The sequence below is a fragment of the Myodes glareolus genome, chromosome 3, assembly GCF_982192425.1.
Source record: "Myodes glareolus chromosome 3, mMyoGla1.1, whole genome shotgun sequence".
Taxonomy (NCBI): domain Eukaryota; kingdom Metazoa; phylum Chordata; class Mammalia; order Rodentia; family Cricetidae; genus Myodes; species Myodes glareolus.
The window spans coordinates 26,658,073-26,686,015 of record NC_142028.1 but is presented as its reverse complement, the minus strand read 5'-3'; the positions used below and the strand labels follow the sequence as shown (position 1 = coordinate 26,686,015).

The following is a 27,943-nucleotide window of genomic DNA, read 5'->3' as shown; positions in this document are numbered from 1 at the left end:
CAGTGACTGGGGAGGAGACAGAAGGGGAAGATGTGGATTTGTGAGGGGCGGAGTGTCTAGTGAATTCCTGTGGGTGGGAGAGGAGATTGGACATTGGCCCTGATGGATCCCGAACACCTACCAGTGAGTATCCTGTGTGTGCTGACAGAGAGCAGAGCGTTTGCAGGCTCACATGCAGCGCTGCAAGGAACAGCACATGTGTGGGTGTGCCGTGGTGCCTGTGGAGGGCTGCGCGTTGGTTTGCCTTTGTGTGCCTGTGCACATGGACGCCCTCACAGGTGTGTGGAAGTGCAGAATCAGGGAGTGTGAGTGGTGGGGACTGCTTGCAGGTGTCATGTATGTGTGGATGAGCAGGCATGCGCGTGGGCTTCAGGGTTGGGGGTCAGACAAGTGTGTTCTACTGTGTGTGCAATCTCCCTGATTCTCTCTGCTTCTATTCCTCTGTTCCTCTGTCTCTGCGTCTCTGCCTCTCTCTCTCTGTCTCTGTCTCTCTCTCTCTCTCTGTGTGTGTGTGTCTGTGTGTGTGTGTGTGTGTATGTGTGTATGCACTGGATGCCAGAGTTTGTGTGAAGGTACTGATGACCGGGTTGCACACGTGGGTGGAGGGCTGCATGTGACATGCGGGCTGAGGCTGCAGATCCTTTCACTGGACAGGCAGGGCCTCTGGATCTGAGAGGCTTGCTTCCCAGTCTGCCCTGGAGCGCCAGGACATCCTCTTAGCCTCCATACCCATCTGATCTCACCTGTATTTCTCCCTCTGCTCAGGTCATCAATAACTACCTGGATGCCAATGAACCCCAGTCAGAAGCTCGTCTGAGCCGAATGCACTTCCACGACAACCAGAGGAAAGTCGATTATGTGCTTGCATACCACTACCGGAAACGGGGAGCGCACCAAGGTCACGGCTCCCCTGGACATTCGGTGGCTGTTATCTCCAACGGGGAGACGGGCAAGGAGCGCCATGCAGGCGGCCCTGGCGATATTGAACTTGGGCCTCTGGATGCTCTGGAAGAGGAAAGGAGGGAGCAGCGCGATGAGTTTGAACACAACCTGATGGCGGCCGGGCTGGAGCTGGAGAAGGACTTGGAGGTGAGGCTGGCCAGGCTACAGGTCTCAGGGTGGGTGGGTGCCTGTGGTCAGTGCTGCCTCAAGAAGACTTTCTCTGGCAGACGGCCTGTTTTTTTTTTTTTTTTTTTTTCTTTTGTGCAAAGCAGAAACTTTTGCCCAAGACCTTGCAGGAGAGTCTTGGTATTACGGTAACTTTGGCCAAGTGGTTCCATGCTGCCGTGGGAATGTGGTGGTGGGCCATGCCCACTCCTGGTCATGCACACATGATATACCTGGCAGTCTGGTTAGAGACTGAAGGTGGGACATGGTTCCCTGAAGGTCTGTGACTTTCTCCAGAGTGGTTTCCTTATGTGAAGATCTGGCTTACCTGTTGAACTTGGATCTAAGTTCCTTTGTAGGGACATAGGGTCTCCTTCAGTAAGGCTTTCTCAGAGCTCCCGAGAAATCTGTCATGAGATGCTTTAGTGGACTGAATGGGACACTATTGAATGTATTTTATAAACCTGTAAGTGTGTGTGTGTGTGTGTGTGTGTGTGTGTTTACACACATGTATATCACCTCTGGTAAGCAGACTAAAGCAACCCATGGAAATCCACCATTCATTCACCCACCCACTCACCCCCTCATTCACCCATCCACTTACCCACCTATCCACCCATCCACCTACCTATCCATCTATCCATCCACCCACCCACCTACCTATCCATTTATCCATCCACTCACCCACCTATCTATCCATCTATCCATCCATCCATCCACCCACCTATCCACCCATCCACCCACCTATCCATCCATCCACCCACCTATTTATCCATCCACCCACCTATCCACCCATCCACCCACCTATCCATCCACCCACCCACCCATTCATTTACCCCCATTCGCCCATCTGCACACCCACCCAGCCACCCATCCTATCACTCATTCATGTACATGCCCACAGCACTCTGATCATTCCAAAATATCCTGGCCTTGCTATTTCTTCCAAATTCATCTATCTCCAATCTTCTCTTTTCCAAACTTCTGTCCCAGGCCAGCCATCAGCCTCCTCTTAGTTGTGGGCTGGTGTCACCCTGGTCTTGGGGTGTTGACTGTGATGGAGTCCTCTCTTCCAGGGACTCTTGCTCAGACCCATGCATGTGCATGCCCTCACTTCGGGTCCCTGCTCTTTCCTCCTTCCCTGGATCCCCTGAAACCCCATCAGGCCTTTCACTCTCCACCCCTGGACCCAGCTCTACATTGCTCGATCTCATTTATCTCAGCCCTGCTACCTACAGCGGTGTGCTAGGTTTTTCTCATATCTGTGCCCCACCAGCTCCGTGAAGGTGGGGACATTGTTTCATTTCCTGCTTCATCCCCAGAACCTGAGATACAATCTCTCACAGTAGATGTCTCATAAGCATAAATGGTTGGCCTTTTAGAGGAAACTTAGGCTTCTTATTTGAAAAGCAGCAACTTCCTTGTGCAGCTGTGGTTTTATATTTATATTTATTTATATTTATATTATATTTATATCCCACTGTTAGATGGAGAAATGAAAACATCTAGCACAATATCTTGTATACATGGGGTGCTCAATGAGTGTTTATTATGATTTTTATACTTTTTTTTCAGGCAATGTTTTGATCATGTTTTTCCACTTCCCTAACTCTTCCCAGGTTCTCACCAACTCCTATCCACCTAACTTTATGGGCCCCTCTAAAAAAAACAACTACCTACATCAATCAAAACAAAAATCAAAACAAAAGAAAAATGCCATAGCAAACCAAAACGAAACAGAAAGCACACAAAAAGCCAAGGAGTTTATTTTGTGTTGGCCACCTACTGCTGAGTACCTGTCCTGTCCTGTCCTGTAATGAGGTTAACAGGCCCAGTGACACTCCATTGGAGGAAACTGATTTTCCCTTTGGCAGCAAGCATCAGTTCCAAATAGCTTCTTGGTTAGGGGTGGGACCCCTGGACCGCTTTCCCTTCTCAGTGCTGGGGATGCATCTGGCTTGAGCATGCGCAGGTTCTGTGCGTGCTGCCACCATCCCTGGACGTTCATATGTGCATCAATCCTGTCGTGTCTGGAAGATATGGTTTCCTTGGAGTCATCCGTCCCCTTTTACAACCTGCACTTTGCTTCTTCCAAACAGGTCCCTGCGCCTTGAGGGGAGGGGTTTGGTGAAGGCGTCACGTTTAGGACTGAGCTGCTTTAAAGAGCGACATGTGAAAGTTGGGAAGGCATTTGCATCTGAAATCTAATTTCTGAGTTTAGCATTAATGCTGTCTTTATACTGGAAGGGTCCTCAGAGGATATTCATCCCTTCTCTGCATGTATCTTGGCTCAGGCTCCTGTGGTACTGACTTATATGGCTCATCCAGATCCATTTGGCAGGAGAATTTCCTCTAGGTCACCTTCTCACCAGTAGAGGAGACTGTAACTTGTTGCTCTGGGATACTGACTGATTTTTGCTGTTTGAAACCCAAAGCTCATGTGATCCTTCCGCTAGGAGTCACCTGAGCAGGTGTCTCCAAGGTCTTGGCCTTACAAGGAGCTGTAAGTACTTATAGGTCACACTTGTAGTCTCTGATGTCAGGGAGTAGAGGACTTGGTTGGGAAACAGGGCAGGTCACACTCAGGAGGGGGCACTCAGAAGGTTGATTAGGTATGGTTGCTTCTTATGCCTCTTCTGCTGACTCAGGACCTTGGGCAGCTTGCCTTGGCCTTAAGTCAGAGTGTCCTTGCCTATAAACAGGAAAAGTACATCCTGCCCAGGGTTGGCAAAAAGATGGAACAAGTGAAGCAAACGAAGCAGCCAGAGCAGCACCATGCTGTTATTATTATTCAGAACTTCCACACATAACAGAGTAAAGGCGTCATTAAAATTAAATTTCAGATCAGCAATGAGTGACTTTGTAGAACATTTTTTTAAAAATACATATAGTTCGAATGTGCTCCATGTGCTATTAGGGATAATATATTCGACATCGACCTGAATTCCTCTGATGGCCTGGTCTTTATCACAGTCATCGGCTACATCAGCAAAGATGTATCTGCCCATCCTTGGTGCTCTCTGCCCAGTACTCAGGCCCTGGACTGAGAATCTAGGGGGCACTGGGATATCTGAGTGACTGGTGCTAGGTTAGGATGGAATCTTGTCCTGTAAAGTTCCCTCTATTGTATGACTAACACTCTCCCTCCCTACTCCATCCTAGCTTTAAGGTCCAATTAACTCTTTTCCGTGAGGGCTCAGCCTCCCTGAACCTTCCTCTCATCCCACTCATGTGCCATCATGATCTACTCTCTGAGAAGATTCCCCCTCTCTGACAAGTTCCCCTGACCGGTGTTGGGATTGCACACACGGGAGAAGTTAACTGCACCCTGTACTCGTGGCAAGCCATCATCGTTATTGTCATCTGCAAATGCTCCGCAAATGCTCCCCTCTGCTGTCGCTGCCTACTCTCTCCATAGGCAACCGTTCTAGTACATCGTGGTTCTGGGAAATTCTGTATGCAATTTTGTAATTTTTTTTTCCGTTTTAAAAATAGGCTATTGTTTGGGACTGTTTTATAGCTGCAGGGAAATTGGAAGTAGTGTGCAGGGCTCTTATGGTCCTACCCTGTGCCTGGCTTCCCCTGTTATTACCTTCTTATTAATTGGCACTCTAGTTACAATTGATGAACCGACATTGACATGTTATTATTAACTGAGATCCATGTTCTATTCAGATTTATTTCCGACTGCCTGTCCTTTATTCTGGACTGCCCTCCTGGGCTATAACATTGTATCCCAGCATCTTATCTCTTTAGGTTCCTTTTGGTGTTGACATTTTTGGGGGACTCTGTGAATGTTAAATTCACTTCAAATGCACGTTTCGCGGCTCACTCTGCTTGTTTTTCTGGCCCAGTGCTGGCGTCCAGAACCTTCATGCCCTGCACAGATCTCTCACGTGTCGTTTCTAAAGGGTCCTTGGACGTCACCTCAGTTCACCTTACCATCCCCTTCATAGCAAGGGGCACTTAGGTTGCTTCCCACTGTGGGCTGCCCCAATGCAACTAGGGGCGAATTGTCAACCCTTGCAGGACCAACATTTCGTAATCTTCTTGTCTGCCTCCCCTCCAGCACCTCATCTTGGTGCTAAACTTTGGTGGGAGAGTCATTCATGGAGTTTCTGGGCTTCTGCACAACTCTACATCGAGGGTCTCCGCCTCAGCCTCTGAGCGTGAGCCTGGAGAATGGGTTTTTCTCAGAAGAGGGGCCTTGCCAGGCCCCAGCCAGCGGCAGTTTAAAGAGCAGGTGCAGAGATCTCACCTGCTCAGTTGTTCTTTCTCTCCCCTGGACTGGGCTGTCTGCTAGGCTCTGACTTCACTCTGACTTTCAGAGCAGACGCCCATGAAAGCCCTTCGCTAGGAAAGAGAGCTTTGTGTCCACCAGGCTCTGAATATGGTAGAATTCACTTCTGTCCCTTTCTTTGGACAGGATGGTGCTGCTGTACACTCTTCAACTGGTGCTTCAGGTTTTTGTTTTGTTTTGTGAATTTTATTGCATTGACTTGTTCCTGCTCATCCTCCAAAGACAATCTGAATGTTATCAGAGGGACGGGAGCTAGCCCGTGTGCCTCCCTCTGCTTGGCCGGTTGATGACCGTCTAAGTTAGAAACACCCCCAGGGATGCCTGTGACTCACAGAGGTACTTGCATCCTCGTTACCAACTCATGTAACTGAGAACCGCTCCTTCAGATATGAATATCTCTTCTAAATAGGAGGCCAACCGCAGCAGTCCAGGTCTCTTCTTCACCAGAACTCAGGTTCCTCTAGTCTGATGGGGCTGTGGAGTGAGTTGGATAAGGCCTTTGAGGAAGGGCTTGGAGGTCCCACCTGTCCACCTGTACCTTCCAAACCTTCTGTGTTGGACTAACAGAGCCCTCAGGACAGAATAGAGACAGAGAAGCATGGTGTCACCAGGTGCATTTGGGGAGCGGTATTCCCGAGCCATGTGCAGTGTGCAGTGTGCAGCTCAGGCAGAGGCTGGGGGGCTGTTCAGACACTTCCAGGCAAGACCTCACTGTATCCTTCGGGCCTCGAATATCAAAGTCCATGCAGGTATATCTTCGAAACAGGAGTGGAGGAGAAGGTATCCATAGGGGGTTCAGATGCCCCTGGATTGAGGAGGGTTGATTTTCCCAGGGTTAGGGCACCAGAGACCTGGTCCCTGATGCTGACACTATTGGGCATGTTCTCCCATCTTCAGCAGCTCTGTGAACTGTTCCTGGCAGAGTCAGTCATGGAGTGGGCAATGTGCTCACGGGGAGGCCCCCATTTCCTTCAAGGCGCCAAGTGCTTTTCTCCCTAGCTTAGTATCAGGTGAGAACCAGGAAGGGCCTACAGCCCTTTCCTGCACGGAGGAGACTCCTGTTTGGAACACAGGACAGTTACCCATCTCCTGATGGTGGGCCTGGGCATCTGACAGTAGATCCTGAGTGGCTGTACCCCATCAAAGGGACAGGAAAGGGACATATGGAGTGTGTGTCCATGTGGAGACAGGAGTGGAGGCATGGGAATTGGGATAGTTTTACCTTCTTAAAACCAGTGACAAAGTTCTTGACTCTTTCCTAGAGAGCCTTTTGGGAAAGACTCTTTTCTTCCTGTTGTTTTATGACTGGATGATTGAAACACCATTCCTCTGAGGGAATTGGAATTGGGTGACTTTGGGAAATTCCCGACTGGATCTGTGGTCCCATGAAGCACGATGTTGTTCTGACTGGGCACTCAGTCTTCACAAATGTCCTGTAGGTGGGGGCCACTCCCATCAAAAATCCACAGAGAGCTCTGCAGGGGCCAGGAGTTGAGGTTTTGAGGAGTGAAGTAGGGGCGCTGTGTCCCTCTTTTCTATTAGTAGTATGTAGTAATAGCTGCAAAGTAATAGGCCCCAGAGTTTGGGCCTTGGGAGCACTAGGCTACCTGGGTGACCATCTATCCCTTCGTGCTGCGGTCATAGCCTTCCAGGAGAGATGGTGAGAATTGGTGCAGCTCGTCTTGCTCTTCCGAAGCTCACACCAAGCCAACCTCTCCTCTTAGGATTCCAGACATTGCTTTGCCTCTCCTTCCTGGGAAAATCTGGCACTTCAAACCCTGAAAGTCTTGCTCTTTGGTTTCCCAGGGTGACAGTGTCCCATGGAATCTTCCTGTAGCAGTTTGCCAGGCGTCCCCCGAGCAGGCAGCTGGTGGAGCGAGGATGGTGGCATGCTTCTGTGGGAGCAGGGTCTTCAGAACCTGACTGACTCCATTAGGCTAGTCTTTGGCCTCCTCAAGAAAGGGTGGGGAGTGTGTTCCCAGGACAGACCTGGCCAGTGGGAGGTGGTACTAAAACAGGGTTGGGGGACGCTTAGTCCCCTCTCCTGTCATGCGACTATTGTGCTCTCAGGAGTGTGAGCATCTCCTCCTGGCCTCAGATGTGCTCCTCACTCCCACCCCAGAGCAGCACACTGGAGCCTTGGGCTTCTTTCTCTCTTCCCTCTTTCCGACCTTGAGGTTTCTTTAGGGACTCAACAAGACAGCCTGGCACCCATCCCTTGAGACCATACAGCTGAGAGCAGAGCCACAGGAGGGTAGGTGGGACCAGATCTCAGTGGGCAGAACTGGGGTAGGAACCCAGAGGAAAGCAATGATGGAGGTGAAGCCCCGCCCCACCCCACCCAAGCCAGGTGTCTATTTCCTTATGTTAAAAAAAAATGAGTAAATCTGGGCATTCAGTCTCCTCATCTGATGCTCACCCTAGCAACCTCACTCCCAGTCCTTTCTCCTCTCTTTGGATCTTCACTCTCCTAATGGTGGAGACAATATATTGTCAAGAATTTGAATGAGCAATGGGTCGTGGGAGAGCAGACAGAGGGATCTGGGTGAAATCTTTCTCCAGTCTCCTTCTCTGTGCCTCTCATTTACCACCAGGCCCCTCTAGTGGTCCGTTGGGTCTCTCGAAGGCACTGGAAAGAGACTTCTGGGCTCTAGCTTGTATAGCCATTCTATAATCCCAGCGGGCACAGATCACACTTACCCTCGTGAAAGGCTCTGGCCCGGGGCACCCAATTTTCCAGCCGGGTGTTTTGTTTGTTCTGTGTTACCACATGCTATTCGGGAAGAAATGGGATCATAGAGTGATACAGTTGTGAAGATCTGGGGTGATTTCTTTCAGTCACATTGGAGAGTAGGAACTGTGGCATTCAGGAGAGGCTGTGCCTTGCAGTCCGTTACACTAGTCAATGTCTTAATCAAGCGAACTGACCGCAGACAATGTGTGCAAGCACACAAGGCAGGGAGTTCCAGCTTCTGCACTGCTCAGCCTGTTTCCCTGGAAGCTAAGTTACCTTCCTGTCAGGCTGGAATCCTGCTAGTGCCCCAGGTCTGATGACACTAGGGTTCACAGATGGGGCCCCTGATAACGGGCTGTGCTGGCTGCCAGGTGTCCCGGACATTATTCCTCTTTCCTGTGGTCATCTCCCCGTCTCTGTGGCGAAGAGAGGGATGGGCAGCAATCGGTCTCTTCCCCACGGATTATTTCTTCTGCAGCGTTGCTGGGTGTTTTGGGTTCCAGGAGATGTGCTGTGAAGGAAGCCCCCTTTCCGTTTGTCACCTGTGACCCCAAGGTCATTGCCTATGCTTGCTTGTGCTGTGCCTCTAACTGCAGAGATAGAAAGGTGGCCGAGGGAGGAAATTGGTGGACGCAGTCTTTGGACCCCTCTCTCCTTGTTTCTCAATTTGTGACATTTCTGAAGCCCCATCTAAGCACTGGATCCTTGGCTTGGTGACACAGGGGCTAATGAGACTCAGTCCCTGATTTCAAGGTGGGGTAGATTTAACGAGGGAGTCACACAGAAGCTCAGCAAAATGTGGAATTAGTCTCGGGAGAGTGATGCGAGAATTCTAACCCTGCCTTAAACCTTAGATGTGGTTTAGTCACTTGTCCCTATCTGGACCTAGCTGACGGGGTCCAGGCAGATGTGAGTGAGCTGTGTCCCCATGTTTACTCAGCCTTGAAGAAGGATTCCCCTGCAGTATCCCAAGATGCTGGTGTGGGCTGTACACATTCAGACTGCAGTTACTTTTATTGCCACTCTGTCCAAAAGCCTGACAGAAATATCATAAAGGAGGGAAGATTAATTGGTTCCCGATCTCTGAGGGTCCACTCCATAGTTGTTTGGCCTCATGAACTTGGGAGAACATAATGGCATTGGGAGCATGTATCAGAGAATATTTTCTCATGGCAGATAGGAAGCAGATCACAGGCCAAGCTGGCACTAGGCTGGCTTTCTTCCCCTTTTCCCTTTGTTATGTCTGGACCTCAGATCCATGGGATGAAGCTGCCCTCAGTCAGGGTGTATCTCCCCACTTAGTGAATCCTCTCTGGGAGTCCCATCATAGATGTCCACAGATGTGCCTCACTGACCTCCAAGGTGATTCTAAAGGCCATTGACAGCAAAGACTAACCACCGAAGAGAGTTTAACTGGAGTGGGTTTTGTGCACAGCAGAATGGGTCAACTTCCACTGACAGATTGTGAGTGGGTGGGGACACCTCAGTCTTAGTGTCCTTTCCTGCCACCGTTGGTCTGCTATAGCTGATAACCTCTGGGGCCATCGGGATGTGGGAGCAGTTCTCCATCCTTGTGGATTTTGTAAATGGAATTCAGGGTTAGAATCTAGAAATTCAGATGGAGGAAACTAATCATATCACTAACTGAATGTTAGCTTTTATTAAAATTAAAGTTATAGACAAATTTCTATGTTATCTATGTGTTTTTGTGACTTTGTCACTAATAGAAATGACCATAGGTTTGTGTCACATCTTGTTCCTGGTAGGAATCTTTAAAAATTTTGCTTTCATCTCTATGTAATGTTTTTTTTTTTTGAGTTGTGGCATATTTTTGGTGTGGTGGCAGGTTTTATTTAATGTGTGGATATAGAAGTAAGTATACTACTAATTTAACACATTTATTTACACTTAAAAATGTGTGTGCATGGGTGCACACATTCCTGTGATTGCAGGTGTGTAAGCGTGTATGTGTGTGTGTGTGTGTGTGTGCATATGTGTGCCTGCAGAGGCCAGCATTGGGTGTGAGTCCTTGGGAGCCATGCACTTTATCTTTTGAGACAGCATTTCTCTATGAGACCTGGGGCTCATCAAGCAGGTTAGACTGACTGACCAATGGGCATCAAGGATTCTCCTGCCTGTGCCTAACCTGTGTCAGGATTTCAGGTAGGGACTGCCACATTCTGCCTTTTCATGGGTGCGGAGAATCTGAACTCAAATCAGCATGCTCACTGGGCAAGGACTTTGACCATATCCCCAGCTCCTATTTGTTCGTGAAAATTCCCTTTATAAAAACTTAGTCTTCTTGTCTTTATTGTCCGCTTACAAACAGTCCAAGGATGAAATGTATTTCACTGGTATGTCTTGGATTTCCATGTCTCAAAAAGAGTTGACAAACCCTTGAATACCTTCCCCCAAACCTAGACACGTATCAGGAGTCAAGCCTGCCTTGTGTGAAGGGAGGCCAGCTGGGGCACCTCGCAGCTTCTGCTTGGGAACTGAAAGGCTTAGAAAGGTCCCAGGACATCTTCTTCCGGGGGGCGTGGCTTTGGAGAACTGTGATTGGTCACCAGTGCAGCAGCTGTGCTTTGGAGGCAGATGATTAGTGCCACGGTCTGTTTGGGCCCAGTAAGTGAGTGAGCATCCTGGAACATCTACCTGCTCCTGGGTCCTGCTTTCTCTAACTTACTGGTTTCCTGGAGTTGAGACTTCATGTGGGACAGGAAAAGATTAGTCGTATATCCTGATTTCCCACATTATGAGTCTGACAATACTGATTTTACATAGCCTGGGTTGAGGCAGTCTGTACTGAAATAAAAATTGATGGGCTGAGATGTAGGTCAGCCTAGCATGCCCCAATCCTTGAACTAGAGGCCAGTATTGCAGAAAAGTTTCCGAACTGAAATAACACTTGAGAATAGAAGGAGGTATATTACTAATTTCACACATTCCCAGTCATTGAGCAATTGCATCAATACAGTAACTTTCTCAGTTTTTACTTTTTCTTCTGTCAAAGTACTGGGAGCCATTACTTTCCTTACAGTAGAGGAGGACAGAAAAGTGGAAAAATGTGTACAAAAAGTCACAGAATTGGCCACCCAACTTTTTTGTTGATGTCTCACGTGCCATGGGTCTATCTGCAAAGCTATTCCTAGTTTGAATATTGGGAACAAATATTCAGGGTGTTTGCTGGTCTTTGCAAAGTGTTTTCTAAAGAGAACTGGGTCCGGTGGGTCTCCAAGGCCCCTTCCTGTCCTACCTTTCCAAACCTAGAACATCCATCCAACTGTGCATTGTGTTTGGAAGACTGACTCTGGTTCTGAGTGCGTGGGTTAAAAGGTTTGTGTACAGTGGAGACCGTTCTCAAAAAGAGATAAGACATCTGCTTGTGGTCAGGTCACCAACAGCCGCCATAACTCATCCCACGTATCCCTAGCCTTCCTGGTCTGCAGATGATAAGTAGAAGGAGACCCAAGATAATGGTTATGGTGGGAATAAAGATAGGGGCATCTGGCAGGGCTGTTTGCTGATTAGTGTCTTCTAAAAAGGACAGATGCCTCTTGGGGACCTGTGATGATTCAGTGTGAGCTGTACACAAGCTGGAGTCATCTAGTAAGAGGAAACCTCAACCGAGTGGTTGCTTCTACAAGATTGGCCCATGGGCATGTCTGTGGGGGCATGTTCTTGATTAATGATAAATCTGGGGTAGCCCAGGCCACTGTGAACAGTGACACCCCTGGACAGGTGGTCCTGGCTTCTATAAGAAAGGTAGCTGAGCAAGTCAAGGGGAGCAAGCCAGTGAGCAGCATCCCTCTACTGTCGCTGCCTCCACGTCATGCCTTGAGCTCCTGCCCTGACTTCCCTCCATGACAGATTGTGATGTGGAAGTGTAAGCCAAATAAACCTTTCCCTGCCCAAGTTGTCTTTGGTCACAGAATAGAAAACAAACCAGGACAGAACTCCATCTTTAGTTCCCTGTCTTCAACTACCCAGAAGCTCAGCTGAAATCAGAATGTTTGTGAACCTCTAACAAGATTCAGGGGACTTACTATGTGGTCTTGGGGGCTCTTAGGGAACTCCAGGGCCATTCTGGTGTCTACAGGATGTGAACCGAGTTTGGGGGCACTGCTGGCTTGGGTGGAGGCTCATCTGATTCATTCTACTGTCTTATGTTGGACCCTATAGGCTTGGGCCTGGACCATGTGCTGATGGTGTTCTGTCTGCTGCACTGAGTTACCATTTAGGAACCAATGATTTGCAGGAGTTGAGGGTTGAGGTCAGGTCCCTGAATCTCAGAGCTCTTCCATCCTGGGATCTTTTGCTTAGCTCGCCCACAGCTTTGGGAGGGTCCATGGCTTTTTGCATCATTTTAGGAAAAGTCAGTCAGGAGTGGAGGGATGTGACAGATGTGCTATTGAGTTCTCTCCTCTGTCGGGTGCAAACCCAGGGACTGCACGGGTTTCAGGGCAGAAGCTGTGGTACCCTTAGAGCTTGTGTGGGCCTGCAGCTGGTTCCCTGTGCACACTACCCGTGTGTGATTTGAACGTGTGTGTTGCCATCTACTGTTCCCAGGATGCACTGTGGAGGTGGGAAGACATGTCTAGAGTGGCCTGGGTCATAACCTGTGAGCATGGACTGCTTGGTGAGTGAGTACAAAATCTGGAGGTGACCTGTGTCCCCCTCCCCAGCAGTGTGTCACCCTGGGATGAAATATGAATGTAGAGCGTGAAGGACCTGCTTCCATGGCATGCAGCTTCCCTGACATGGCATCTTTGTGCAAGTTCTTGACCACATTGGCTCTGTCTCCTGTTTGTGATCTGTAACTGACAGCTTCCTGAGGGGCTATTTCACGAATTGTGAAGTATAATGAGACAGGACCAAGCTGGTTTTCCTAGTATGCTAAGGTTTCTACTGGTGCAATGAAACACTGACCGTGCTTTGGGGAGGAAAGGGTTTACTTCACTTACACGTTCATATCACAGTCCATGATGGACGGAAATCAGGGCAGGAACTCACGTAGTGCAGGACCTGGAAACAGGAGCTAATGTGGAGGCCATGGAGGCTGCTTACTGGCTTGTTCCTCATGGCTGGCTCAGCCTGCTTTCTCTTAGCACCCAGGACCATCAGCCGAGGCATGGCACCACCTGCAGTGGACTGGGCTCTCCCGCATTAATCTGTCACGACGGCCTCGAACCAGCAATGACAACTGACGACGCGGCAATGGAGCTCTTCTTGCAGGCAGTTTATTCAGGACCTTGAACAATGGCTTCTCTCTCACTTCTCTCTCGGTTCTCTCTCTCTCTCCGGGCAGACCTCTCCCAGCCCTTATATAGCCTATGGTTGCCTATCCCGGAGTGCCATGTGGACATAGCCCATAGGCTCAAGCATATGCAAGCAACACATGATCATAGCGAGTTACAGGCCATAACCATAAAAGGAGTTGTTTGTCACAGAGAGCACTTGCTTTCAGGCTCGCGGAGGGCGGCAGCCGGCGCCATCTTAAAGGTATGGCTCCATGCAGCTCTCTACATTAATTGAGAAAATTCACCCCAGACTTGTACACAGGCCAGTCCAGTGGAGGTATTTCCTCAGTTAGGTTCCCTTTTCACAATGGCTCTAACTTGACATAGGACTAGCCACTTTGCTCACTTTCGCACTTTTAGATCCTTGTGTGTTTTCTACCATATGAACTGAGTTCAGCGTCTTTCCCATCTTCATTTTTAAAAGCAATTTTTAACTTTTACTTCTGTTTTGTGTGTATGGGTGTTTTGCCTGCCTGCGTGTCTGTGTAACATGTATGAACAGTGCCCTCAGAGACCAAAAGAGGACATTGGTTCCCCTGGGGTTGGAGTCGCAGACATTTGTGAGCAGCCATGATTGTAATGGGAATCAAATCTGGATCTTCTGGAAGAGCAACCACTGAGGCCTCTCTCCAGCCCCTCCCCCATCTTCTGAAGGAATGTAACTTTCTCAGGAGAGGCAGTGGTCAGAAGACCTGTGGGGACCTACTGAATCCCTGAACAGCACGCTCCCTAGTCCAAAGTGGCAGGGAGTTGGTGACTTGCGTAAGCTGTGCCACCCAGGATCTGAACCCGAGCCTGAACTCGGTGGCTGTAGCATCCTTCTGCTTCCACTCTCTGTGTGTAGAATAGGGAAGGGTAGTCCTACCTCCCAGAATCAGAGTACTGGGTGTTTAGAAGGGTCCAGGAGTAAAGAACGGAGGCTCAGTTCCTGGCTTCTCCCTCTGTCTCCCTTCCTATCAAATCGAAATGTGAGGTGGTGGTCCTGGGACAGTGGGGGTTTCTCTATCTATTTTAAGTACCTAGGGCCATGCTTACAGTCAGACTCAATCAGCATCAGAGAAGGACGGATGGGTCTAGAGCCAGAAGGCAAGGGTGGTCAGGGTTCCTGGAAGGCTAGGCTAGGACGACCCTAAGATGGAGTCAGTACCTGGGCTGTGGAGGGTTGGGGCCCAGGAGCATCTGGAGCCCTTGCAAGGGTCTAGCCACACAGAGGGGCCACTGTGGCATGCTAGCACCCAGGAACAGAACTGAGCTGAGAAGGTCCCTAGTTGCCCCACTTCTTTCTCCCTCTGGACACCAGGAGGAGTGGGGTGGAGCCTGAAGGCACTTCTTCTAGGCACTCTCTGCTTCCTTCTTCAGGGGTTCCTCTTTCTCTTCGAGCATAGTTGCTCCCTTGTTCTGACTGCCCATGACTCTCCAGGTTGACCATAGCCACCCTTCTGAAAAACCATGACCAAAGCAGCACCAGCGGGAAGGGCAGAGCCCTGGAAACAGCACTGTACTGGCTCCTCTGCAATGGCCCTGGCTCCAGATGGGACTGCCCCCTCCTTCCTTCACCCTGGCCTTCTTAAGCTGCTTACTTCCAAGCCCCATGTGTGTCAGCTATGTGGCATGTGGGATGAAACACCTCTTGAGAGCAGAGGCCTCCCAGGCCCTGTGAAGAGGTGCATAGTTATACAGGGAGCACTTTCTGCGATGACAGGGTTCAGTGAAAGAAAAAGGCTAGAGATTGCTCTGCACCACAAAGGGTGACCATGTAAACCTGCTGTTCCCGCCACATGGCGGCTAATTACCCCAGGCCTAATCTGCTCACTGCCTCTTGCATTCTGGGTCATTCCAGCCTGCTGTGAGGATGCTCAGGGAAGGGGAGCTAATTCAGACATTAATCCAAACCTAATTCAGGCAGAATTACATGGCTAGGCTAGGCGCTCCAGGCTCTAAATGCACAGCATAATTCCCTCCAGGCTGTGGCTTATCCACACGACACTTTTACCCAGATGGGTAATTGCAAAGTTGTCTGCACCGACCTTGTCTTCTCTCTATCTCTGTCTCTCTCTGTTCTCCCTTCCTCTTTCCACACATCCTGTTTCACTATAACAACAGGAACTGAGAATGATAGGGGGAGGAGGAAATTCCTAGAAGGCGGAAGTTCTGGTGGAAGGCCCAGTTCCAATGCCAGATGGACTCTGCATCCCAACTCAGTGAGTGATATGTGTTTGTACACTCCTTTGGATACACTGTATGGTGCTCCATACTCCTTCAGATACATTGTATGGTGTCCCACTCTCCTTCAGATACATTGTATGGCGTCCCACACTCTTTTGATTTTCTGTAGAAACCTAGTTGCCTGGCTTTGAAGAAGTTGGTGTCTGCTATGGGGGAGAGCTCCGTCTTGGGTGGGGAGATGAACGGTGTTGTGAGATGACACTCATCACCATACTCAGGTGGCACCCTGGAAACTCAGGAATTCCCTGCTCTTCCATCTTCTTAATCTTAGATCTGAAGCTTCTTCAAGTGCTCTCATTGTTCTTCGCAGCCAAGATGACCTTGTGTTAAGTCAGATCTCAACCAGAGACCCGGCGGTGCCTTGTGGGCCAGAGAGAGGCTCTGACGTGTAGCAAGCTAGACTTCTACATAACAGCACAGAGATGGAGGACTTCCCAGAGGCCCAAGCATCCACAGAAATAGGGACATCTTCCTGGGGACCATTTTGTGGGACATTTGTGATGAAGCACCAGACCTGGCGTCCCAATCTTGGGGCAACTTTAGGAAAGGAGGGAGGGGCAGCTGTCCCATAAGATGATCTGCAGGAAGATGTCCCTATTGCTGTGGATCCTTGGGCCTCTGAGAAGCCCTCCATCTTTGTGCTGTTGTTGGATCTAAGAGTCTAGCTTACCACATGGAATATCTGTTTTAAAATTAAACTGAATTACTGCTACAGTGACCGATTTCTATTTTTCTCATCAACACTCATGCTAATCTTTTTGCCATTTAAAGCTTGGATTTGAAATTAATTTTTGTTTGAATCAGGGTGCCCCTCTAACATCCACTATTGAGAGAATGCCTCCTATATACTAAGCACAATTTACCTAATGAACCTTTAAAAGAAGAGAGCTTCTAAGCCGTCTCTTTTGCTTACTCATGCAATATCTCAAAACTCAAGAAGGAAGTTCTTCTTAAGGTCTGACCTAAATCCCTCCAGAGCAACTATGTGGCAGCACAGGCACCAGTCAGATGGCATGCAGTTGATTGGCCCCTCTGGGTTTAATGTACGTGAAGATTTGTCTCGGGAACTTTCTTCTGAGGCTCTCATGTCCCAGGCAATGAAGCAATGGGAAAATTATAGGCCTGGGGAAGAATGAATCTCATTGTCTGTAGCTCAGAGTCCTTTCTCGGGCTCTGTTTCTGACTTAGGACAAGTCACACTGACCCCAGTACTTGAACTTGGGTGTTTTCTGTTGATTTGGGTTCCTCCACCTACCATGTCCTGTGGTGTTGACCAAAACATCAGTTGCTGGAGCTTCACAGTCACAGCTGATGTTCACGACAAGTCTCAGGGTCTTTTCGGCCATACCTCACCTCCTGACCCTGTGGTAGGCCTCAGACAGTTGTCATGGCCTCCACTCTCTGTAGTCTGAGGACGTCTCCTCTGTCATCTCAGCTTGGTCTCCATCCTAGCCTCCCAGGAGCCCCGAAATAGCTGCCTGGCCCCACCCCTGTTCCTTCCTGGTTCTCGTTGGGGTATCACCTCCTTCCACAAATCCCCTGACGATTTCTCTGTCACTGGATCACATTGCAAGCTCCTGTCCAAGTGCTGGCTGGTTGCAACCCGTTCCAGGCATCCCCCCTCCCACCTGAGTATTTGTGTTTCTGCTTATTTATCCCCAGATGCAATGGCCACATTTTTCCAGGTTGAATCCACTCGATGTTACTTCCTGCCTGGGTTTACTGACATCTCCAGGTCCCCTCTGCAGCCACAGATGCAGCCCTGGAAATGTGGCTTCCCAGGACACCATGTGGGGCCAGGATGGGGAAAGCCAGTGACCCTGCTGAGAGGCCCAACCCCTCCAAAGTCAAGAGTCCTCCCAGGAACATGTCTGAGCTGATGAACGCAGAAAACCATCCAATGCTCCCAGCAGGGGAGTGACCTAGACAGAGACCTGTCCCAGCTGTTTGCCGGTTTTCTGGCTCTCTCTAGCGAGCAAGCAAGAACAAGGAGACTCCTTCCTGCCCCCTTGGCCTTGGCTCCTTCTGAACACCCTTGCCAGTTCTAATGAAATGCTCAGCAGATGAAGTGAGTGAGTGCCAAAGAGCGGAGCTGTGCAGTGTTGGCCTCTTCCTTCCAGACTCATGGCTAGGAAGGCATTGTGTTTGCCTCTTCTAGGAGGGCAGGGGCTACAAGTCAAATGCAGGGGTTGAGTGATGGCCTCCCCAGTTTTTGTTAAAAGTGAGAGTTTATTTTAGATCCCCCCCCATTTTATTTTACTGTAAAGCCAATGACTCAGAAAATCAGAGTTGGAAGAGGCCTTGGAGAGTCTTTAAACCACATCTTATTTTGCAGATGGAGGCTGCGGAGATTCAGCAATGTGCTCAGCTTCATGAAAGCACTTCCGCTGGTCTCCTGACCGCTAGACGGGTGCTAAGTAAGGCTTGGCAAGTTAAAATCTCAAGTAAGGATGGTGGGGGACGGGAGAGATATGGAGCTTAGTAACAGATGTCTGATCCAACAGCCCAGCCTGCAAGGTGTTCTGGTTTTCATGGCTTCTATTTTCCTTACGTTTACTCTGAACCAGAGTTAGAAAGCAATGCTGGGTGCCATAGTCCAGCCTGCTGCAGCCCTCAGAACTAATAATGGTGAACCCAAGGTCTGTGTTGCAGGGAGGACCAGGGGCCAGATACTTAGTAACAGTGGGACTGGTTCAGTGGAAGAAGCCCTGCGTCCAGTCCCTTCCCAGTTCCGTCTTCTTAGCCACAGAGGCCTCTCAGCATGATGTACAGGGTTGGTGCGGAGGGTTCTTCAGAAGAACTTGATGAATTTGGACTGGTTTTAAAATTCACCTGGGGAAATCCACAGCTGCAGCCCGAGACAGACACACACACACACTTGCGTTGCTCCGCTGTCCACCCCCTCCCATCCTGCCTCCATGATCTGGGAGAGTGCACACACCCCATCCGTTGAGCCACACCTACTGTGTGAATAGGCCAACTGAGCACAGTGTGAAGAGAAGGATTAGCTGTCCTGTGAATGGCGAGTTCCCCTGCCAAGCCAAGACGCTGGGTAGCTTCAATCACACTTGTCTTCCAGGAAGGTCTGCATCCTGGCCTGCAAAGCTCCCCCCAGAAAGAGAACTACTTCTCTCTAAGGACCTCCTGTGTCCCCAGGAAAGAGGCAGAAAAGGGAGACAAACATTTGTGGGTCACCCAAGTCCGTGCCAGGCTTATCTTAACAGAGTTGCTGTGGAGTAGCAATGTCTGTTGAGTTATGAATCCATTTTATAGAAATCAAGGCTCCTTCTCTAACCTGGCCTGCCTTCTTAGTCTCTGATATGGGGCTCCGATCCACGGCTTCAGGGGGCTCACTCTGGAGGCAGCTTTACTCTCTATCTGCTATAGCCTTTCCTTTCCTTTTTTCTTTTTAAACAATGACCAAAATCAAATAATAATTTCTATTTGTATATTTTAAAATACTTTTTATGGTTTATTTAACTTTATTTTATGTGCATTGGTGTGAAGGTGTCAGATCCCCTGCAACTGGATCTTTAGACAGTTGTGAGTTGCCATGTGGGTGCTGGGAATTGAACCTGGGTCCTCCGGAAGAGCAGTCAGTGCTCTTAACCAATGAGCTATCTCTCCAGCCCCATATATTTTTATTATTATTAAAACAATTGTTCTTTGGAGACAGGGTCTCATTCTATCCTTGGCTGGCCTGGAACCCAGAGATAGACTTGGATTAGATGTGTGTGACATCATGCCTGACCCAAATCTTAATTCTTATGGCTGTATACACATGACCCAAACGAAACATGCAACATATAATAGAATTGCGTGTGAATTCCATAGATGTCTCATTGGGTTTAGTTAAAGCCCATGAATAACATTTTAGTGTTTGGGGCATCATTCAAATATTGCAACAATAAGTTTGTCAATTGTCTTCTTTAAGGTCCCCTCATGAGGAGCTTTAGCAACCCTCAGGAATCAAGAAATGCAAAAGTCTACTCTGTAGTCTTGATTCCCAATCCAGGGGAAGGGAAGAGGCAGCTGTCTGAACTTGAGCAGGATCACTTCCTTAAAGGTGGGGAACGATGTAACAGACAAATAGGAGTCAGGATTCTATTTTTATATTTTGTAGTCCATTGGCCCTTGACCCTTGACCCTGATCACACAATGGGAACTCATTTAGGAGCACCCCTATCCCAGAGTATGGTGTTATGAGGGGGTGCCCTAGGAATCCCAAAAGACACACTTTCCATACTCTCCTTTGAATAAATCTGTAGCCATTTTGAACTGCATAGACACTTGCCCATCCCACCAGCTCCTTCACCATGACACTTCCTGTCGTTGTCTCATGCACTGTGGTTGCTTAAGCTGAAAACAAAAACATGCGGTGTTTGCTGTCAACCATTACACAGACTGTAAATAAGTCAAGAGAGGAGCGACGTGGCTTCCCCATTTCTGTGCTCATCCTTCACCCCCCCCCCCCCCCCCCCCGTCCTATCTGCTCACCGCCCTTTGGTGAAGGATGTTCCTCAGCTGTCCTTCAGAACAGCCATCCTGTGAGCTGTAAATGTTCTTCTGCTTACCCCGAGGAGTCTGTATTTCCCTTCACTCCTGCATGATGGTTTCTCTTTTTCTTTTCTTTCTTTCTTTTCTTTTTTTTTTAGACAGGATATAGAATTTGGGGTTGGTGGTCCTGTTATCTTGAATATTTCTCTTTTTACTGTTCGTCAGTGTCATACATGTGTCGAATGTTTTACGATCATGTTCACCCCCATTTCCCTCTCTCATCCTCTTTCTGCTCCCACTGTGTCTCCTTCCTCCCAGCAAGTCTCCTTCCTACTTCGACATAGTCTTTATTTTTATTTCCCTTGTAGCCCCTGAGTTTAATTAGGGTGGCCCGCATGGACATGGGTCAGTGGGGTATCATCTCCTGGAGCTGGGGAAACGGCCAGTGGCTCTACCACAGAGGAAATGATGCTTCCTCTCTAGGCTGTTATTAACTGTCACTGTCACTCTCACCTCAGAGAGGCATGAGGTCTCGTGGATCCCTCCGTGATGGAATGGTGAAGGGGGAGCAATCTTCTGCAGGAAAACACAGCTTGGTTGAGTTCAGGAACACAGGCTGTGTCACGTCTGGGCACGCACATTTCATGGCACTCCCCAGCCCACCCTCCAGCTCTTGCATTCTTTCTGCCCCCTTTTGTGGCGTTCTTTGGGCCTTGGAAGGGGTGATAGAGAAGTCGTTTCTAGGGCTGAGCACTCACCAGTTGCTTCTTGGCACACTGACAAGTTTCTTTTAGCAATTTCACACGCTTCACACCCCTTGGCTTCTGTGGCCTCCAAAGAGAGGCTTGGAGCCCTTCAAACAATCAGTTCCTTGTCAGAAATCATTCCTTATCTCGAGCCTGATCATTATCTTATCGTTTCTTATCTCTGTCTTTAGTATTTAGTAATTTCATTATAATGTGTCTGGCTGTGGACATTTCCCGACCTAAATTACTTGAGATTTGTTGGAACTCAAGGACACACAGAGTCACGCATTTAATAAGATTTGGAAAATTGCGGCTGTTTAATCTTCAAGCATCTTTTCCTGATACGCCATCTCAAAGGCAGCTTTGACTTATTTCATCCTTTGAGTCATTTTAGTTTTAAGTTATGAAACTTTCTTTTGGTTCATTTCTATGTCTGTGTTCCTCTGCTGACAGTTTGCACTGTGTGCTTCAAGATCATTTGTCCTCTGAAGCGGCTGCCAGTTCACGGCGTTATCTTGGCCATTTTCGCTCTGGTATCTAATGGTTCTCTGCACTCTTGGCAATTCTAAATGATGTCCTGAACACATTCAGTATTATCTCATAAATTAGAGGTCCAATTTAAATCTTCTATGTGTGTCAGCAGAAAAGTGATCTGGTTTTTGCATGATATAAAAGTTTATTTCTCTCTCTGAGGTAAGGCCTCCGGTAGCTCTCTACGGTCTAGAACTCTATGTGGAGATATGGATAACCTTGAACTCCTGGTTTTCCTGTCTCTGCCTCCTAAATGCTGGGATTACAGTCACACACCACAGCAGGTGACTTCCACCCACAAGCTTTGACTAGGGTCTACGAGACATGTTTGAATATTAGCTCCATTTGGAAAGCCTTCTGCCCTTTGGATCTCCTGCAGTTTCTATGAAGTGGCTAGATTTGGACCTGGCAGTGAAATACTACATGTTCAATCCTTAAGGAACATTAGTGTGCTTTTTTTTTTGTGGGAGTTGGGGGGTATCAGAGCTGCAGAGTGGTGGCCTAAACAAGCATATAGGGTCACTTTGAAATCTTTCCTGCCGATAATTTCTTCAGAACCTTCGAGTTCCCTGAGAGCTGATGTTTGTTGTCTCAGAAACACATCTCGAGCACTACTGATTTACTCCTTTTGAGAAAGGGGCAACGCCTTCATCCAAGATGCATTGTAAGTGAAATTCCTTCCTTTCAAGAACATTAGGTGCCCATTGGCCCGTTCTTTAATAAGCCGAGCATGAAAGTCCCTGGACAGAGACACTAGGCTCAGCAGTTGAAGAGATGAAATGAAGCATTCTGTGAGCACGCCCTAGATGACGTGACCGATAAGAGCTACGACTGAGGCTTTACTCAGAGAGAAATCTACGCTAAGAACAACACTTTAGTGGAGTGGTTGTGGTGCATGTTTTTAATACTAGCACTTGGGAGGTAGAAGCAGGTGGATCTCTGTGAGTTCAAGGCCAGTCTGGTCTCCAGAGTGAGTCCTGGCTGTCCCACAGAGAAACCCTGTCTCAAAAAACTGAAAAGAAAAAATAAAGAATAATACTTTAAAGAAAAGCATAATGGGATATCTGATAACTCTTGAGTGTTTAATCCCAGGTTATAACCATAATAACAAGAGCAACGACATTTTAATATTACTTTTTATTGTTATTTTAGTTAGCATGTAAAATAATGGATTTCATTGTGATATTTACATACATGTCTACTGAATGAAAAATGAGGACATGATTGGTCCAAGGCACGGTTGGAGAACTTTATTGTAGATATGAGGGAGAGAAGAGCCAGGGGCTTCTGGAAGGGTCTAGAGTGAACTGGGCTAGCAGACTGAACGGGGCCATGAGAGGAGAGAGGAGACAGGAATCAGGAGTCAAGAGCCCAAGAGTGAGCCAGGAGACCAAGAGAGCAAAAAAGAATGTGGTCAAAATGGCTGAGTTACATAGGGACCACAAAGTGGCAGAAGGAAAGCCCAATCCTGGGAGAAAGAGATGTAGGGGTGGGAAGTGCTGGGAGGAGCCACGGGTACTGAGTGAGCCCTGACATCCATCGCTGTGTTCTCACGTCACCCCCATTACACCCCCCAACCCTCAACTCCTGCTGGTGGTTTCCTTCACTGCACTTAACACCCATTGTGTTTTCATGACACATAGATCTTATGTGTAGAATCTGGGAATGAGAGAAACACGCAACATACGTCTTTTCTCCCGCCATTGCCCTCCCTGACTTCCCTTCCCCTTTCCCTGTGGACGCCTCCCTTTCACCACCATAGTCCCCTTCTACCTTCTTATTCCACATTTATAGTTTTCCTATTCTGGACACCACATATGTGAGAAAACACGTGGCATCTGTCCTTCTGAGCCTGGCTTCCTTTAACCCAGCTTTTTCTAATTCTACCCATTTCTCTGTAGATGACAAAATGGCATTTCTCTTTACGACTGAAAAGAAAAACTTTGTTGTGTCCAAACACAGTATTTTCTTCATCCATTCATCTGTTGGTGGGCCTCTAGGCTAGTTCCCTGTCTTGGCTATTTGTGAGCACAGCAATAAACATGAACGTAGAAGTATGCCCATGATGTGTGTGGCTTAGTTTTACTTGGCTACCTAATCAGAGACAGTATAGGTCATATGATAGCCTGACTTTTGGCTTTTTGAGTAACTTCCATAGTGAATCCTGTAGTGGCTTGGCAAGTTTGCATCCCCACCAGCAGGTAATAAGGACTTCTTTTCTGTCACCTCTTCAACAGCATTTATCATCATCCGATGACAGCCATTCCGGCAAGGGTGAGATGGAATCTTGTATATTTTCACTTGTGTTATCCTGATGGATTAGGATGCTGAAAAAGTGTGTGTGTGTGTGTGTGTTAATTCATTACTTGATCCTTTGTTCTTTTGAGCACTGTCTGTTCAATTCATTTGTTTATTTATTGGCTGGGGGATTTTTCTCTTTGGTGTTTAACTTTCCAGGTTTTTATAGAGTCTAGATATTAATCCCTTGTCAGATATATAGTTAGCAAGATTTCCTCCTATTCTGTAGGCTGCCTATTCACTCTGCCAAATGTTGCCTTTGATGTGGAAAAGCTTTGAAATGTCATACAGTCCTGCTTGTCGGTTCTAGCTATTATGTTCTGAACTACCAGAGTCCCCTGAAAGGCTCAATTTTCTAGGCTTTAAATGTTTGATAAACAAATTGATTCTTCCACAGAGTGGGAGAGTTGGGTTCTACCCTCATCCAGTTTCCCCAGCACCGTTTGGTGAAGAGGCTCCTTCCTTTAATCTGTGTTAAATTTTCTTTGTAAATCCCAGGTGGCTGGAGTTGTATGGCTTCATTTCTGGGTCTTCCACTCCATTCTGTTGGTCTTCTTGTTTGGCTTTGTGCCAATACCATGCTGGTTTTGTTGTCATGACCCTGTGGTATAATTTGAAGTCAGATATTGTGTTCCATCCAGCATTGTTCTTTTGGCTTATGATTGCTTTGGTTATTCAGGGTCTTTTGTGCTTACAAATGAATTTTAAAATTGTATTTTTCTATATCTTTGGAGAATTTCACCATAATTTTTGATAGGAATTGCATTGAATCTGAACACTGATTTCAGTGATGAGCCATTTTCACGGTGTTGATTCTTCCAATATAGATATGGGGGGTGCTTCTGTCTTCTGGTATTTCTGGTATCTTCTTTAGCATCTTCCTTCAGTGTTCTGAAGTTTCTTAGGAAAAGCCTGCCACTTCCTTGGTTTGGTTTATTGCTAGGCATTGTTTTTAAAGGTATTGTGATTGGATTTCCGAAATCTCTTGTTTCTTTTTTAGTAAGTTCGTTATTGGTGTACAGAAATGCTATGGATTTTTCAATATTTATATTGTATTTTGTTACATTTTTGAAAGTGCTAATCAGACCTAAGACTAAGAATTTTCTGAGGCAGTCTTTAGAATTCCAAGTATAAGATTCTTTCATTTGGAAAGAGAGATAGTGTGACAAGATTGCGTGCCTTCAGAGTGGTATGATCATAAGTGAAAGAGGGATAATGTGATTTCTCCTTTATAGCTGTCTTTCATTTCCTTTTCTTTCTTTATTGCTGTGGCTAAGTCTTCAAGTACTGGGTGAAGAAAAACAGATAAAATGGAAATTTTTACCTAATTACTAATTTTAGAGGAAATGATTTTTTATTTTCCCTCAGTGAGTATAATGTTAGATATAGGTTTGCCATATATAACATCTGTTACCTTGAGGTTGTGATCCTTCTATTCCTAGTTTCTTCAGAGCTTTTATGATGAAGGGACTCTGAGCTTGGCCAAAGGTCTTTTCTCCATCTCTTAGGATGATCTCTTAGATTCTTGAACTGAACCTTTTTTTTTAAAAATATTGATTTGAATGTGCTGAAATCGCTCGAAATTTCATGCAATCCCGTTTGTCACTTCCAGCTATCATCAAATATTATTTTCTGAGCTACTGTAGTCCTTTGTTTTTTTTTATAGCCAGAAAATAACTTTATTTGTTCTAGGGAGCTGGCCAAAGCGCTCTCAGAACTTCTGAAACTGTTTCTTGGTGCCAGCAGCCTTAGTGACTTTGAGCACATTGAAGCACACCGTCTTCAGTGCTCAGAGGCCTGCACTCTCCCACAGTGACAATGTCACCGATCTGTACATCCCTGAAACAGGGGGACAGGTGCACAGACATGTACTTGTGGCATTTCTCAAAGCGATTGTACTTTCGGATGTAATGAAGATAGTCCCAGTGGATGAAAATGGTCCTCTGCATCTTCGTATTGGTCACGACACCGGACAGGATCCGACCTTAGATGGAGACGTTGCCAGTGAACGGGCATTTCTTGTCAATGTAGGGGCCCTCGATGGCCTCCTTGGGCGTCTTGAAGCCTAGACTGATGTTTTTGTAGTACTGAGGGAGTTTTTCCTTGCCAGTTTCTCCAAGCAGAACATGCTTCTTGTTTTGGAAGATTATGGGCTGCTTTTGGTAAGCATGTTCGGTCTGAATGTCCGCCATCTTCCCGGCAGCCTGAGGAAAAGAGAGGTGGGCTAACTCCCAGGTTTCCTTCTTCACTACGCGAGGCTAAGGTCTGCCTACTGTAGTTCTTTGAAGAGGCTCCTTTGGTTTTGCATCCTTGGAATGAAAGTAATTAATATCTCCATACATCATGGTATATGATCTTTTAAACAACTTTTTGACTTAAGTTTAAAAGTAATCTGTTGTGGATTCTGAGTCTGTTTGTTAGAGATATCTGTCAGTAGTCTTCATTTTTGGTTGTATTGTTATGTGTTTTTGATAACAAAGTAACAATGGCTTCATATAGTGAATTTAACCATTCCTTTACTTCCACTTTATAAAATAGTTTCAGAAACATTAGTATTAGTTCTTTAAACATCTGGTCATACTAAGCAGTGAAGCATCTAGTCCTAGACTGTAACATGACGGTGGGCTTGTTGGGGTTTCTGTCCCACCCAGTACCCCACAGCCGGCATACCCCAGAGAAAATAAATCACACAGAGATCTCTGTAAGTTATAAAGCTGATTGCCCCATTAGGTCAGGCTTTGTATTAGTCCTTGTAACTTATATTAATCCATTATCATTATCTATGTTAGCCACATGGCTCAGTACCTTTCTCAGTGTGACAGCTCACATGTTGCCTCTTTGGTGGTCTGGGCAGGAATGGTGGAGGGAGCTTCCTCCTCCCTAGCCTTCTCCTATTCTCATTGCCCCACCTCTACTTCTTGTCTGGTTGACCCGCCTCTACTTCCTGCCTGGCCAATCAGCGTTTTATTAAAATACATGATTGACATAATACAGACAATTCTCCCTCACCACTAGACTTCATTGTTTGGAAAAACCTGATTCCTCTAGCAATCTCTTTACTTGCTAATACACTAGGATTTTTTCATTTTTTAGGCTCAGTATTTTGAGTCATATACATATAGCTATTTACTCATTTTTCTTTAGACTTTGCAGCTTTTTAGAATACTAGCTTTCAAAATATTCCTTAGTAAGCTTGTGGATTTTATTAGTATCTCTTATAACTTTTTTATATCTCCCCCTTTTTTATATCTCACTTTACTAATTTGAATCTTCTCTGTCAATCTTGTTTACTTTTTCAAAGAACCAACTCTTTGTTTCACAGAGTCTCTGTTCTTTTAGTGTTTGTTTTGGTATTTTTGCTTTAATCTTTATTATTTCTTTCCATGTACTGATTTTGGATTTGGCCTCCCCCTGGACCATGGTCCACCTACCAGGAGCCATACCGCTACAAAAACTGACTGTCCCTACTTCAGAAGCCATCAGCTGTCTAAAGATCCTCAGATAGCCATAGTCTTGTGAGCTCCTGTCCCTGCAGTGTTGGAATGGTTTGATCTTGTGCAAGTAATTGATGCTTCTGTGAGTCTTATGATTACCATGGTTCTATCATTTCCAGCGGACTTTGCTTTTCCCTGATCTTCTCTGGACTCTAGATTGTTACTTTTGGCATTTGATCAAGATGTTTCACATAGAGGTTCTTCTCTAGTTGTGTCTATTGGGGTTCTTAAGAGACTCTTGTGTTTGGCTATCCACTCCAGCCTCTAAGATTTGGGCTTTTTGGGAGGAGCTATCACTTTATTGAATCTATTTTCTGTGGTTTTAGCTTTTATTCCATTATTCCTTTAGTCCTATAGTTCTTATCTTTGGTCTCTTGACCATGTTTCAGAGTTCTTAGAACCTATGGTTATGATTTTCAATTAAAAATGTTTTTGAGGCAGGGTCTTATATAGCTCAGCTAACCTTCAGCTCAGAGCTGAGGATGATCAACGGCTTCTGAACTGCCTTCCTTGTCTTCCTTAGTGCTGGGGTTATAGACTGGGTCCCTAAACCCAGTTTTCTACAGAGGCTTGAACCCAAGGTCTTATGTTTGCTAGATATGTACCCCCACTAACTGATTTGCTTTCATTTATTAATGTTTGAGTATGCTACTTTCTCCACCTTATCTTTCATCTCTGCACTTTCTCTGGCCTGGTTTAACTTATCAGTG

At 46.9% G+C, this 27,943-nt stretch overlaps 1 protein-coding gene and 1 pseudogene across 1 annotated transcript in view; one reads left to right on the top strand and one right to left on the bottom strand.

The window, feature by feature from the left end:
* Ano2 (anoctamin 2) overlaps positions 1 to 27,943 on the top strand; it is a 353,748-nt gene that overhangs the window by 21,460 nt on the left and 304,345 nt on the right. Inside the window, exon 3 of the mRNA XM_048444098.3 lies at positions 766 to 1,089. Within this exon, the coding sequence (XP_048300055.2) occupies positions 766 to 1,089 (324 nt within the window). The remainder of the gene's footprint in view (positions 1 to 765; positions 1,090 to 27,943) is intronic.
* On the bottom strand, positions 25,399 to 25,958 carry LOC125406941 (small ribosomal subunit protein uS17 pseudogene; annotated as a pseudogene).